At 42.2% G+C, this 13,944-nt stretch overlaps 1 protein-coding gene across 1 annotated transcript in view; it reads right to left on the bottom strand.

The window, feature by feature from the left end:
* Positions 1 to 13,944, bottom strand: part of GRM1 (glutamate metabotropic receptor 1) — a 260,622-nt gene that overhangs the window by 53,168 nt on the left and 193,510 nt on the right. The window contains 1 exon segment of the mRNA XM_032214797.1: positions 6,435 to 6,681. Coding sequence (XP_032070688.1) covers positions 6,435 to 6,681 — 247 coding nt within the window.

Genomic DNA, 13,944 nt, shown 5'->3' with positions numbered 1-13,944 from the left:
TTTTACCAGCCGCTTCCCTGAACACAATGGTGAGGAACGCGACAGAGCTGAAAGGTAAAAGGCGCATCTCACTTCTCACTTGCCCCAGGAAATAATAAGCCCTCCCCTATAATAAGCCCAAGGCCATATTTCATGGGCAAAAGAAAATAAGACCCTGTCGGGTTCCTTTCGGGCAACACGGTAATATTTTATTACAGAGGTGGAACATGGGCTGTCCGTCAGCTCTTAGATGGAGAATCAACAGCCTCCAGGTCTGGAGGTTGCTGATGAGGAACAGCTGGGTTCAGTGCCTGATGCGCAGATGTGCAGAAGGAAGAGGAGAAGAGAGCAGTGGAAAGCAGTGGGCCGATCCTTGGGCCGGAAGAGCCACTGCTGCTAGCGAAGCCCACCATAGCTCTGGGGATCAAAGGCGGGGGGCGGGCGGAAATGAATAGATGTGGCAGACAACTATTCATCTCCCTCCCAGACATACTTTCTAGCCTGCGGTGAGAGAGAAACTTTTTTGCGGGGCTGCTGGTGCTCCTAATAAAGGAATCATTGAATTCACTACAGAGGCTTTGTTGTGTTTGGGGAGCTGGGTCAGAACAGAATGCTGTGCTGGTACCGACAAATGATATAAGGAAAATGTCAAACATTAGCAAATGGGGCATAAAACATAAAAACAAAGAAAGCTCAGCTGGATCAGGCCAATGTCCAATCAGCCCAGATCATTTTTCCCACCCCACTCTCCAGATAAAGGAAGCAACCCTCCAGTCAGCTTCCTTTTCCTTGTCCAGCTGGGAAAAGCTGCAAGCCAGTTGAAGCCTTCTGGAGGGCTGGCTGTAGCCCATGGGCGGAGGTTTGGAAACCCCTGGCCTAGAAGGATGCTATTGTTGAGGGTTATGGATACTGTTGATAGTATCAAACATTGCTCCTTCAATGCAAGTAGTTGCCTTGTAATACTGTCAAGCCACTTTATTTATTTACATGCCACATACAGAATTATGTAATAAGAAGGTATACATACAGTATTTTATTAAGAAAGATTATAATACAAGAGAGGGGAGGGAGGAAGGGAGAGACAGGGACAAAATTTTAAACTGCAGTGAAAGTTCAGACCTTTATATGTATTAGCTCTGATGTGCTAGGCAGAGTATTACAGATCCTAGTTCCAATAGTCTAATATTGATCCACCGTCAGCAAATTAAATGCTGCACTTGTAACCCAGGACAATTAATTCGCTGATGCTCCTATAAAAACACCAGCAGAATCAGCAGAGCTTCACTCATGCTCATCTGTCTCCTTCAAGCAAAAAATAAATAATAAATAATAAATAAGACAACCCATGAATTACGTCTTTGATTCTACTGGCACAAAGGCACTATGTTTGAAATATTTCTTAATTATAAAGTATTAAAGTGGCACTAGAAGTGGCACGAATACTAGATAGTAGAAAGAGTAGATAACCAAAATATGGAACGTAACTATTAGGCATAAGAAAAGACAGAATGAAAGTCTAAAAATGACAAAATACTGGGGCAAATGAGAAGTTCAGAACTTGCCACTGATAAAATTTATTTAGGAAGAGTATAAAGCAAGATATTGTTAAGCTATGAGCAGACAAGTAGGAGAGAGTATGTTCCTTAAAGTTGCTTTTTCAAAAAGCAACTGGACTTTGCTTTTCCTATTCAGGTGACCCTAAGGGCACAGGCATACTTCAAGTGGCCTTGATGACTCAGAAAGAATGCTAATGCCCAGATGACTGCAAGGAATGTAATTCCTTCCATCCTGTCCCATTCAGTCAGAACTGAATAAGTAGCCTGCATTCTAACCACTGCGCCATCACAGCTCTAATAGCTGCTGACTTGGGATTTTTCCAAGCCGAAATACAAAGCACTGGCTTTTCAAGTTCCTCATAGAGTGTGGACCTGGATATTTAAAAAAAACCTAGTTTGGTTTGTTTTGTTTTTATTGGACTTATACGCTGCCCTTCTCCCAAAGGACTCAGGGCGGCATACAACATAAAAACACATATGATTTGTATTTTTTTGTATTTTATTAATATTTATAGGCCGCCCTTTTCCCCGCGGGGACTCAGGGCGGCTTACATAAAATAGGGAGGGGGGGTGTAAACAATAAACATAAAACAATACATAAGAGTAAAATAGAACACAACATTCATTCTTCATTCGGGTGGGGACAGATTGTGATCTTATCCCCAGGCCTGACGGGATAGCCAGGTCTTGAGGCTGTGCGGAAGGTCTGGACGGTGGTGAGGGTACGAATCTCCACGGGGGAGGATCGTTCCAAAGGGTCGGAGCTGCTACTGAAAAGGCCCTCCTCCGTGTAGTTGCCAGTCGACACTGACTGGCGGATGGTATTCGGAGGGAGGCCCCAATCTATGTGATCTTATAGGTCGTAGGGAGGTAATTGGCAGGAGGCGGTCTCTCAAGTACGCAGATCCACTACCATGGAGGGCTTTATAGGTGGTGAGTAGCACCTTGAAGCGCACCCGGAGATCAACAGGTAGCCAGCGCAGCTCACGGAGGATAGGTGTTATGTGGGCGAACCGAGGTGCGCCCACAATCACTCGCGCGGCCGCATTCTGGACTAGCTGAAGTCGCCGGATGCTCTTCAAGGGCAGCCCCATGTAGAGCACATTGCAGTATTCCAGCCTAGAGGTCACAAGGGCCCCGAGTGACTGTTGTGAGAGCCTCCCGGTTCAGGTAGGGTCGCAACTGGCGTACCAGGCGAACCTGGGCAAATGCCCCCCTGGTCACAGCCGTCAGATGGTGGTCGAAAGTCAGCTGTGGATCCAGGAGGACTCCCAAGTTGCGAACCCTCTCTGAGGGGTATAAAATTTGACCCCCCAGCCTGAGCGATGGAACACTGGTCGAATTTTTGGGAGGGAAACACAACAGCCACTCGGTCTTCTCCGGGTTGAGTACAAGCTTGTTAGCCCTCATCCAGTCCCTAACGGCTTCAAGACCCAGGTTCACACGTCCACCGCTTCATTGAGTTGGCACGGGGCGGACAGATACAACTGAGTATCGTCCGCGTATTGATGGTATCTTAACCCGTGCCTCCGAATGATCTCGCCCCAGCGGTTTTCATGTAGATGTTAAATAGTAGGGGTGATAAGACCGAACCCTGCGGCACCCCGTATGTTAGGGGCCTAGGGGTCGATCTCTGCCCCCCAACTAACACCGACTGCGACCTGTCCGAGAGGTAGGAGGAGAACCACTGCAAAACAGTGCCTCCCACCCCCACCTCTCGCAGTCGTCGCAGAAGGATACCATGGTCGATGGTATCAAAAGCCGCCGAGAGGTCAAGGAGAACCAGGATGGAGGCGTGGCCTCCATCTCTGGCTCTCCGAGATCATCGGTCAATGCGACCAAAGCGGTTTTCTGTGCTGATAAAAGTTAAAAAAGATTAAACAGAGAATCCAATAACCTTCAACTGACAATTTACATCAAATTTAGGTAAATTAAAATTGACAATTTAAAAATAATAATTTATTTTATTTTGTTCAGGCCAGGTCAGCTTGCTGAAAAAGCCAACTTTTTAGGGTGCGCCGGAAGGACCGGAGGTCAGGGGTTATGTGAAGCTCCAGGGGCAGCTCATTCCAAAGGGAAGGTGCTCCCACAGAGAAGGCTCTTCCCTTAGGGGTCGCCAGCCGACACTGCCTGGCCAACGGCACCCTGAGGAGGCCAACTCTGTGGGATCGTATTGGACGGTAGGAGGCTACTGGTGGCAGTAGGCAGTCTCGCAGGTAGCCTGGGCCTAAGCCATGGAGCGCTTTAAAGATCATAATTAACACCTTGAATCGCACCTGGAAAACAACCAGCAACCAGTGCAGGCCACCTAAAAGGGGTGTAACATGGGAGGACCTAGGTACCCTCATGACAACCCACGTGGCTGCATTCTGGACCAGCTGGAGCCTCCGGGTGCTTTTCAAAGGCAGCCCCATGTAGAGAGCATTACAGTAGTCCAATCTAGAAAGGATGAGGGCATTAGTGACTGTGCACAGGGCATCCCGATCCAGAAAGGGGTGCAAGTGGTGTACCAGGCGAACCTGGTAAAAGGCCCCCCTGGTCACGGCCGTAAGATGTTCTTCTAAACTAAGCCATGTATCCAGGAGGACTCCCAAATTGCGGGCCCTCTCTTAGGGGGCTAAAATTCTCCCCCAATCATCAAAGATGGTATGTGATGCACAAATTGGGATGACAGGAACCACAGCCACTCAGTCTTGGAGGGATTAAGCTTGAGCCTATTCGTCCCCACCCAGATCCGTACAGCTTCCAGGCACCAGAACATCACGTCGAGGGCATCTTGGGTGGTTAGGGGTAGAGATGAAAAGTTGGGTATCATCAGCGTATTGATGATACTGTACCCTGAAACCACGGATGATCTCACCCAATGGTTTCATATATATGTTGAACAGGAGGGGTGAGAGAACCGACCCCTGGGGCACCCCACAAGTGAGGCCCCTCGGGATCGATCTCTGCCCTCCAGTCAACATGAACTGTGATCGATCCGACAGGTAGGAGGAGAACCACCACAAAACGGGGCCTCCCACTCCCAACCCCCCGAGTCGTCGCAATAGGATACCATGGTTGATGGTATCGAAAGCCGCCGAGAGGTCTAATAAGACCAGGACAGAGGAACAACCCTTGTCTCGGGCCCGCCAGAGATCATAAAGCAACGTGACCAATGCCGTCTCTGTCCTGTACCCGGGCCTGAAACCTGACTGAAATGGATCCAGGTAGGCAGCTTCATCCAGGTACTGGGAAAGTTGACGTGCTACCGCAATCTCAACAACCTTCGCTACAAAGCAGAGGTTGGAGACCAGACGATAGTTGGCTAAAGAAGCTGGTCCAGGAAAGGCTTCTTAAGTAGGGGCCTCACCACTGCCTCCTTCAAGGTAGTGGGAAAGAACCCATCTCTCAATGAGTCATTGGTAATCACCTGGAGTCAGCCTCGTGTCACCTCCCAGGAAGCCGAAACTAACCAGGAGAGACACGGGTCCAGCACACAAGTGGCAGCACTAAGTCTTCCCATAGTACTCCTATATAAATCTAGCAGGAGATAACATCTTCAGAAGATGTTTTCTCTGAATGTCCCTGAAATGAAGCAGGTTGTTATCAGGGACAAAATATGTTATTTGATGACAGCTTTGCCAGGTTCGGTCACTAACTTAAATCAAATCACTTTGCTCATGCTTTCAGTAAAAAGTTATACTGTATACACTAGCTCCATTTATCATCATCTGGGATTTATTAATTATATTTAAAAAATAACCGTGGGCTCCTTTTTTCCCTATGTTATAGTTAATTCACATTTGGGTATAAAAGAAGAGAAATAACCCTGCTAGCTTCTTTGTGAATTTTTCCTCCTGAATTTGAAATATACATATGGTTTGCCTTAATAAATTGAAAAGAATGGATGAATGAAGCAAATGACTTCATAGACACAACCAAGCCAATTCACCTCTGTACTTCACTGATATTAGTGAACTAGTATAGCTCCACTGTCCCATTTCCTTTCTGAAAGGACATGTCAGGCCTTGTAAGACCATCTTGAGTTGAGTCTTGTTGTGGTAAAGCAGAGAATAAACCCTTATTGTCCACAAAGTATGCTTGTTACAGATCTTCTTTACTAATTTTAATGGTCTTCCTGGAATGTTCTTGTATATACTACAAATAGAATGTAGTAGTATCTACTAGATACAGTTCTACACAGGAATTATTGAGTCTGTCATCTGCACCTCTATAACTGTCTGGTTTGGTTCTGCAACTCAACAAGACAGACACAGACTTCAGAGGATAATTAGAACTGCAGAAAAAACAAGTACTGTCAACCTGTCTTCCATTGAGGACCTGTATATTGCACGATTTAAAAAAAGGGCTTTGAAAATATTTACAGACCCCTCACATCCTGGATATAAATTGTTTCAACTCCTACCGTCAAAATGATGCTATAGAGCACTGCACACCAAACAACTAGACACAAGAACAGTTTTTCCCCGAACGCCATCACTCTGCTATACAAATAATTCCCGCAACACTGTCAAACTATTTACTAAGTCTGCATTACTATTACTATTAGTCTTCTCATCGTTCCTATCACCCATCTCCTCTCACTTATGACTATATGATTGTAACTTTGTTGCTTGTATCATTACGATTTATATTGATTGTTTCATAGTATGATTTGATTACTTATTTGTACCATATGACTATCATTGTTATACCTTATGATTTGTGATGAATATATCTTTTCTTCTATGTAAACTGAGAGCATGTGCACCGAAGAGAAATTCCTTGTGTGTCCAATCACACTTGGCCAATAAAGAATTCTATTCTATTCTATTCTATTCTATTCTATTCTATTCTATCAGAAACATAGACATTTATGTTCGGACTTAAGATATATAAACGACGATCATATAGTACCTTCCAGGAGCATCTCCATTTTCATCAATCCGCACTTCTTCTCCCGAGACTCCACTGAATGATGAATTTAGGAGAGACTCCAAAAGTTTGCTTCCGTCAATTGGCTTCATAGCATCGCAGAGTCCTACATGTCCTGGGCAAAGGGTGTGATGCATGTTTTGTAAGCCATGAGCCATAGCATAGATTGCATTGATAACAAATCCCATTTTACTGTCTTGGACATAATTTTCTTCTAAGCTTTCATTGCCTGTAATCAGAAGACAAAGTATTATTTATAAAAATGAAAATGAAAGGAATTCTTTTCAGAATGTTCTTCTACAGTGAAATCGGTATTTTAGACAGCCAGTAGCTTAAGATTTTTTTTAATTCCACCATTGCTTCAAATACCTCCACAACAACCCTCCAATTTTTAATTATCATCTTATGCCCTGTTTTCCCGAAAATAAAACCTGCCTGGATAATAAGCCCAATTGTGCTTTCGAGCACATATGCTAAAATAAGTCCTCCCCTGAAAATAACCCTCCCTGAAAGTATTGCAACACAGCAGCAACCATGAGGTGACCATGCTTGCCACTCCTGCACCTCAAAAATAATAAGTCCTCCCTGAAAATAAGGCCAAGCGCTTATTGGGGGGTGGGGGGTCAAAAGAAAATAAGACCCTGTCTTATTTTTGGGGAAACATGGTAACTGATCTTCAACATCTCTCACCAGTGGCTATCCTAATTGTCCAGCAGCATTTGAAATATGACAAGTTTTCTTTCTCTGCTCTAAAACGATATGGGACAATGTATTTTCTGAAATAGTTTTGGAAGCTGTTGCATAGTATCAAGATTTATCGGAGTGATGCACCAGTAAAAATGACACATTTATTTTACATTTTGAATATTGAGAACATTAGTCAATGTCTTCCTAACACTGGCAGAGATTTTATCATTCTAAAATCATGCACAGTGTAGCGTGTAGTGATGAAGTGGTGGTTTATTGATTTGTGGTATGACTTTTGATGATCCCTTCCCCAAAGGTAATTTTGGCTAGAAAATAAAAGCAACAACAGGAGAAGTGGTATTGCAAAACATGGATAATCTTGACAAATAAGGACTCTTTTCTCTGAATTGATTAAAGACACCATACTAATAAATAATAAAATACTAAAGTACAATTAGAACAGAATCACCCAACATCCAGGCTGCCTCTGTAAGATGGTTCATCTACCCATATAATTTAATGGAAAATCCACGAAGCAGAGGGAATTTCAAAGGTTCAAGCTAGGACTACTATATCGGGAATGCAACAAATCAAACCATCATGAGATGGCAATAAAGCACCAGCAATTCTGTACCTATTAGTGCCATCTAGTGGACATCTGTATTTTTGAAACACAGATCTGGCATCTGGCACAATTGGCAATTTGGGAAGTAATTTCAGAGGTGAAGAGTTATTAACAAACCCAAAGGTGGTTTTCCAAAAGGCACCTGGAGCTTCTTGGTTTTTGCCTTGAGAACATTTTGCTTCTCATCCAAGAAGCTTCTTTTCTGTTCTGTTTCTTGGATAAGAAGTGAAACATGTTTAAGGAAAAAACCAAGAAAGTCCAGACATTGCCTTTTGGAAAACCACCTTTGGGATAACTATGACCTAGATGAATGAGAATCTCCATATGTCAGGCCTGCAGTTATATCCCTTTTAGGATCTTTGGCCTGCCACACACTCTCTTATTTCATTATGCTGTTTCATTAGTGTAGTAGTTGGGAGGGTGGAATAGAAAGGAGTAGAATTGTGGAATGTGTTGTTGTCATTCTTTTCTAGAAGCCCAAGGTCACCTTTTGTCTCTGCACCTCTGCACCTGACCGGTACCAGCTGGGTGGAGATGCCAGCATGCGAGAAGAAGATTGGACCATGTGATGGATTTGTGGGTGTGGGGACAAGATCATGAACTTTCAACTGGGTGGGAATCCGATGTAACTTCCAGAATTGGGATTCCACAAATGTGCTAAGATGTCTGATTTATTAAACTGGAACTTTAAGGATCATTTTGCCTTGGACTCTGATTTAATTCTACATGATACTTGGAACACTGACACCATAGCTATTAGCAAAATGTGCTATTTTTGAATGAACAGAAAATGCCCATTGGTAGTTGGTAAGTGTGAAGGGCTTCTGATGATAATATCAAAATGTGAGCAGGCTAGCACACATTAAGATCATCTAAAAGGTATTTCATGGTCAGGGTTATTTCACCTCCATATGATTATGTGGATTAAGAGATGAGTAGCCAAGGCCATGATCCTGAAATTTGTCATCAACTGGTTAAATTTTGGTTAGGGCCTGATGGTTCAATAGATTTGGGGTTTCCTTTCACCATGAACCAATTTTCCCAGATGAGTATATATCTTACATCGTACTACTGCAGAAGAAGGCCTGTTTGCCATCTGCACTAGATGAGACACAAAGCTCTTGGCAAACTCTCTGCATCTATGATTCAAAGAAGGAATAGCATTTCAAACCTTAAAACTCATCTTAAGAAAATTGTGGTTATGTTTTGGAGGTTGATATTTGACTGTTAGTCCCTTCAAAAATCAATCATGAAAGCTTAATTACACATTTCAGCATTTATAACTATGCCCATATTATCTTGATCTGATTTTTTCTATGAGAAACCAGCTTGCAATGAAGCACTAAATTCATTTATAATTTTTGCAATTCAGAAAGCAATGGTTCTCCAGTGTCCCAAGTTGACTCTAGAATGATGCTGACTTCTTTATACAGTAGTGCAAAGGTGAGATCAAACGATTCTATGTCTGAGCCATATTGCTGTGAATTTCCCATGCAAGTAAGATATTTGTTCTTGTCAGAAGGATGCTTAAATGGGAATTATATCTAAATGATGGCATTACTCATGAATGTGGAATTTTCATATTATGCGTAATGAGTCTGCCACCATATGATTGCTTCATAGAAGAACATATACCATATAAAATGACTGCATATAAATCACATTTTAAGGGAAAAATGCATCAAGCATCTTTAGCACAAGAAAGTAAATCCACAAGATTAAAAGGCCAACAAGAGTCACAGCAAATATGTTCAACTAGGACAGAACTACTTGATTTTAAAATATTATCAGCCCTATCAAAGACATATTTGTGCTATGCCTAGACTTCTATTATTAAACCCAGTTCTTTATTATTAATACAATTCCTATTGTGGGCTAAGCAACAATAGAATAAGTGTCTTTCTTGTGCAACAACAATCTGTTTTCAAAAGATTAATGAACATTCCACACTTTAACATGTTGAATCCCAAAGTATGAATTATATTCCTTTGAGTGCATCAAGAAAGAGAATTCGTTAAATAAGAGAAGGATTGGATCAGATAGATATTGCAGTCAGAATTAACTGACTTTCTAGTGCAAACTTATAAAATACTGGGGTTGCACGCCAAACAATTTCTTATCTCTTACCTCTTCTTAAAGAAATGTATCCAGATTTGAAGATATAACTCTTAGCATTCCTAAAAGCTTTGATAGGCAGAATGTTTAAAGATGTGTTAAAACTTAGTGGTTGGATGTTTAGGTCAATGTGAAAGGGCCCAAAATGTTTCTCAAAATGTCACTTCATGTTAACAAAGCAAAATTTTAATGAAGGGAAAAATCTGAATTTTCTTGTGGTCTACACCCATCATTTCTTCCTATAATTGCTTCCCTGATGCTCCATTGTTTCCTATTATCATTCTTATTTCCAATCCAATTTGTAACACATCCACTGATAGCAATGCTTTCTAGCCATCTGGATCAGTTTCTCTCTTTAAAAAAACAGAGAGAGAACTAATTTTTAAAAAGAAGGAATAGGAACAGCAGTGACAAGATCACAGTAAGATCATTGTAGCGTTTTAGCAATAATTCATTCCCTGATGCCAGCCAAATTTAACAAATACATGTTTAGACAAGTGAGCTAACCCATGTTTGGAATTAACCAGGAAGGGGAAAAGGGTGATTGGCATAGATTGATGTCAGATTCTAAAGCCTATATTGAAGCTGCAGTAAACACATTTGCTACGTTTTGAGAAATTATTATACAAGAGATGTAAAATTAATTAATTGACATGTTCATAATTAGTCAGAAAAATTAAAAATCTATCCAGAGCTGAGGTGACAATTAATTCTACCTCACATAGTCAGGTATCTCAGAATGTTTGTCTCCTGTAAAAGTATCAGGGATGTGCAGTCAGAGGAGGCAGGGGAGGCAGAGCCTTACCACTGTCATAATGAAAAGAAAAAAAATGTAAAAGGAAAAAGGCAAGAGCTGAGGTCAGGCTGAGCTAATTGCTGCCAGAGTCACCGTGGATGACTCTGCTTAGTGCTTAACTGTTTAAAAAAGCTTCTAAAAAGTGCCCTTTACAGTAGGAGGCAGGAGAACGATGTGCCTCATCTTGTCTTACTTTAGGCATTTTATGATCACCCGAGTAGAGTTAAGCAAGGGTTAAAAGCCGAAAAATTCCTGACGCAGGTGAGGCACGCCATTCTCCTGCCTCCTCCTGTAGAGGGCGCTTTTTAGAGGCTTTTTTAAACAGTTAAGCAGAGTCATCCACGGTGAGTCTGGCAGCAACTAGCTCAGCCTGACCTCAGCTCTTGACTTTTTCCTTTACACTGTTTTCTTTTCATGATGACAGGCAAGAGCAGAGTTGAAATAGTCTCTGAAACAGCTGGAAAAGGTACGTGTGGATCGGAGGGAGGGGGAGGAATTCAAACTTCATCCTCTTGGTGTGGGGCTTTGGGCAAAGGCTGGAGGGAAGCGCTCTCCCTCCCCAAGTGTAGTTTGATTGCAGGCAGAGCCACATTGTCTTTTCAAACCTGTAATCAGTGAAGCTGGGCTGGATCCTTCCGGGGCTGGGAGAAAGTGTGTGCGCTCCAGTATGGCTCTTTGGCTGGCTTCTTGCCTCCTCCTATGGTCTCCCTGACTCCCTCCAATCCAACTTGTGTGTGTGTGTGTGTGTGTGTGTGTGTGCGTGTGTGTGCGCGTGCTTGTTTGAGAGAGAGTTTATTTGATTGAGAGAGGGAATGGGGTAGGAGAGATAGTCCAATCCAACTTCTCTCTCTGTGTGTGTGTGTGTGTGTGTGTGTGTTTGAGAGGGGGGGAGGGAGGGAGAGAGGGAGGAAGGAGGGGAAGGGAGAAGAAAAAGAAAAAGAAAGAAGGAAACTTATTTCGCAAAGGAGAAAAAACAAATGCTGTCGCTTTAAATCGGAACTGAGCATGCCTGGCTGTGGAATTCTGGGAGTTGAAGTCCACAAGTCTAAAAAAATGTGTCAGTGCTTCACCAGTGATAAACCTCACCGCACGTCACTGAAAAGTATTTAGCAAAAAGCTGTCCTACCACTAGCATACTTGGTTTTATATTGTTACCCGTCTAACATGGAATAAAACAAGCTGATTGTCATTCAACACTAAGCAGTTCGGAAGTCAGATACTTTTCAGTTTTTCATTCAGGATTCGGGTAACTCATATTCCATTCACCAAGGGGGAAATCTAAATGTCTCTATCCATTTAATTTATTTATTTAGCCATCTTGATATTGTCTTTTTTTTCCCTCTCAGGCTCAGAGTTTGAAATTAGGGACAGTACAACATTCAGCTTCCCTATTCCTTCAATTTATAATAACCCTGATGCTTTAAAATTTAGACAAGTTTAATATTACCACAACATCCTAGTGAATTCATTTCATTTCAAAGGGATCATATCAGAAGCATTAAATGATTGGTCCTCGGCTGATGAGGTTACAACAAAGTGATATAAGGAAAAATAAAGGATAAGTTAATTAAGTGACATGCAGGAATTAGCCTAACAAGTTGACCTCATTCCTGAAGTAATACTGAGGAAACAGCTGAGGCTGATTTAGGAGTAGATCAACAAAAATGCAGGTATTTCTCTTTCCCATAGGCATAACTAGGCAACTAATGAATCATACTGTAGAGAAAACGCTTCCTTATTACTTAGAATTTCATTACATTTAGTATCAGGCTATATACATTGTATTAAATATGCAGCAGTGACCTTCCCATCACCCCTGGGTGCAGATCATGATCATTATGAAAGGTCAACATAAATGGAAACCCCCTAAATCTATTCCTTTCTCTCCTCTAATGAAATTCAACACCTGTAATATTTCAAATCTCCACATCGCAGGCAGTTCACAAAAGAAAAGAACTCCCAATTTTAAGTATGGTGTGTGCACTGAGCAAGTTTTTGGAAGGGAATTACTGGGGCAATCATCCTACTTCAGTTTGGAGCATCATACGTTTATTTGGTGTGATGGACAATCTGAATGGGTATCTGATACTCACAATTTGTATTTGGACCCTTGGGATAAAACTGACTTTCTCTTAATGTCAACCTTCCTAGCTAAACCAGACAAGAAACACAACTAGATGAACTAATTCTACTTTATACATTGACAGAATCTGGAAAGTCTGAAGCAGTGGTGGGTTCTGGATTCCGTTCCAACCAGTACGGTTGGAAGGGCCCCGGCGTCACCCACATGCACGCGCAGATGTGTTGTAGCTTCAAATGCCGCTTCCGCAAGCCTCCATGACGCTCCAGCTGCTCAGCGGAGAATCGCACAGGCGCTGTATGCGCCATGTCCGTGCATGGAAGCGCCGACAGCTTTAAACCATGATAAGGAGCATGGGTGGCGGGGACGACTCCGGAGCACTGTACCGGAATGGTACCCGGTACTCCAGGCAGGCTCTGGTATGCCCGTACCGGGGCGTACCACCTACAACCCACCACTGGTCTGAAGGTACAAACTTCCTGTTTCCAGTTTCAACTGATTGATCCGTTAGGGTGGATCCTTTCTTTCTCTGAACCTTAGGTTAGTAGGAACTCCTGCTTCTCTTGTCTAATTGTTTTCTAGGCAGCATATCTTCCCCTCCTTTCCCAAAGTCATCCACACATCCCATTACTCTTAGGAAATAGCATAGTATTGTGTCTGCTATTACAAATACGATATTAATGTGCATTTTTCCTGTGTATATGGCCTCCATTTTTCACACTAACACCATTATATCAAGAATTCTTGATAAGCCATCAATTTTCCCATTCTTCATATGAGATTTTCATATGCAAAATTCAGGCATATTAAAGGCTTTGTTTTGTCTTGATGGCTTTACTTTTGATTTGACAGGAATGAAGTATCCATTGCCATGTGCTGTCACATATAAATGCAGCATGTAAACTGCAGAATATTTCAGGCACCAAATTATATATCAGCTGTCAAATAAATGAGAGATGTATCTCTAAACGTAGCTTTCCTAGATACTTTGGAGTTTAGATATAAGCACCCTCTCCAGTCATAATAAGAGTTATGGGAATTGAAATCCAGCACATCTGAAGGTAACCAGGGTGGGGAAAACTACTTTGACTCATTTTATTCATTATTTCTTTTTTGTTGTTGTTGCAAAATATTCCTACATAAGAACCCTCTCCTCTTGCTTAACACCACCACCTTGTCCTATTATTAC

Source organism: Thamnophis elegans, chromosome 4 (assembly GCF_009769535.1).
Source record: "Thamnophis elegans isolate rThaEle1 chromosome 4, rThaEle1.pri, whole genome shotgun sequence".
NCBI classification, from domain to species: domain Eukaryota; kingdom Metazoa; phylum Chordata; class Lepidosauria; order Squamata; family Colubridae; genus Thamnophis; species Thamnophis elegans.
Note: the sequence above shows the minus strand (reverse complement) of the source record. Positions and strands in the feature narration are given on the sequence as shown.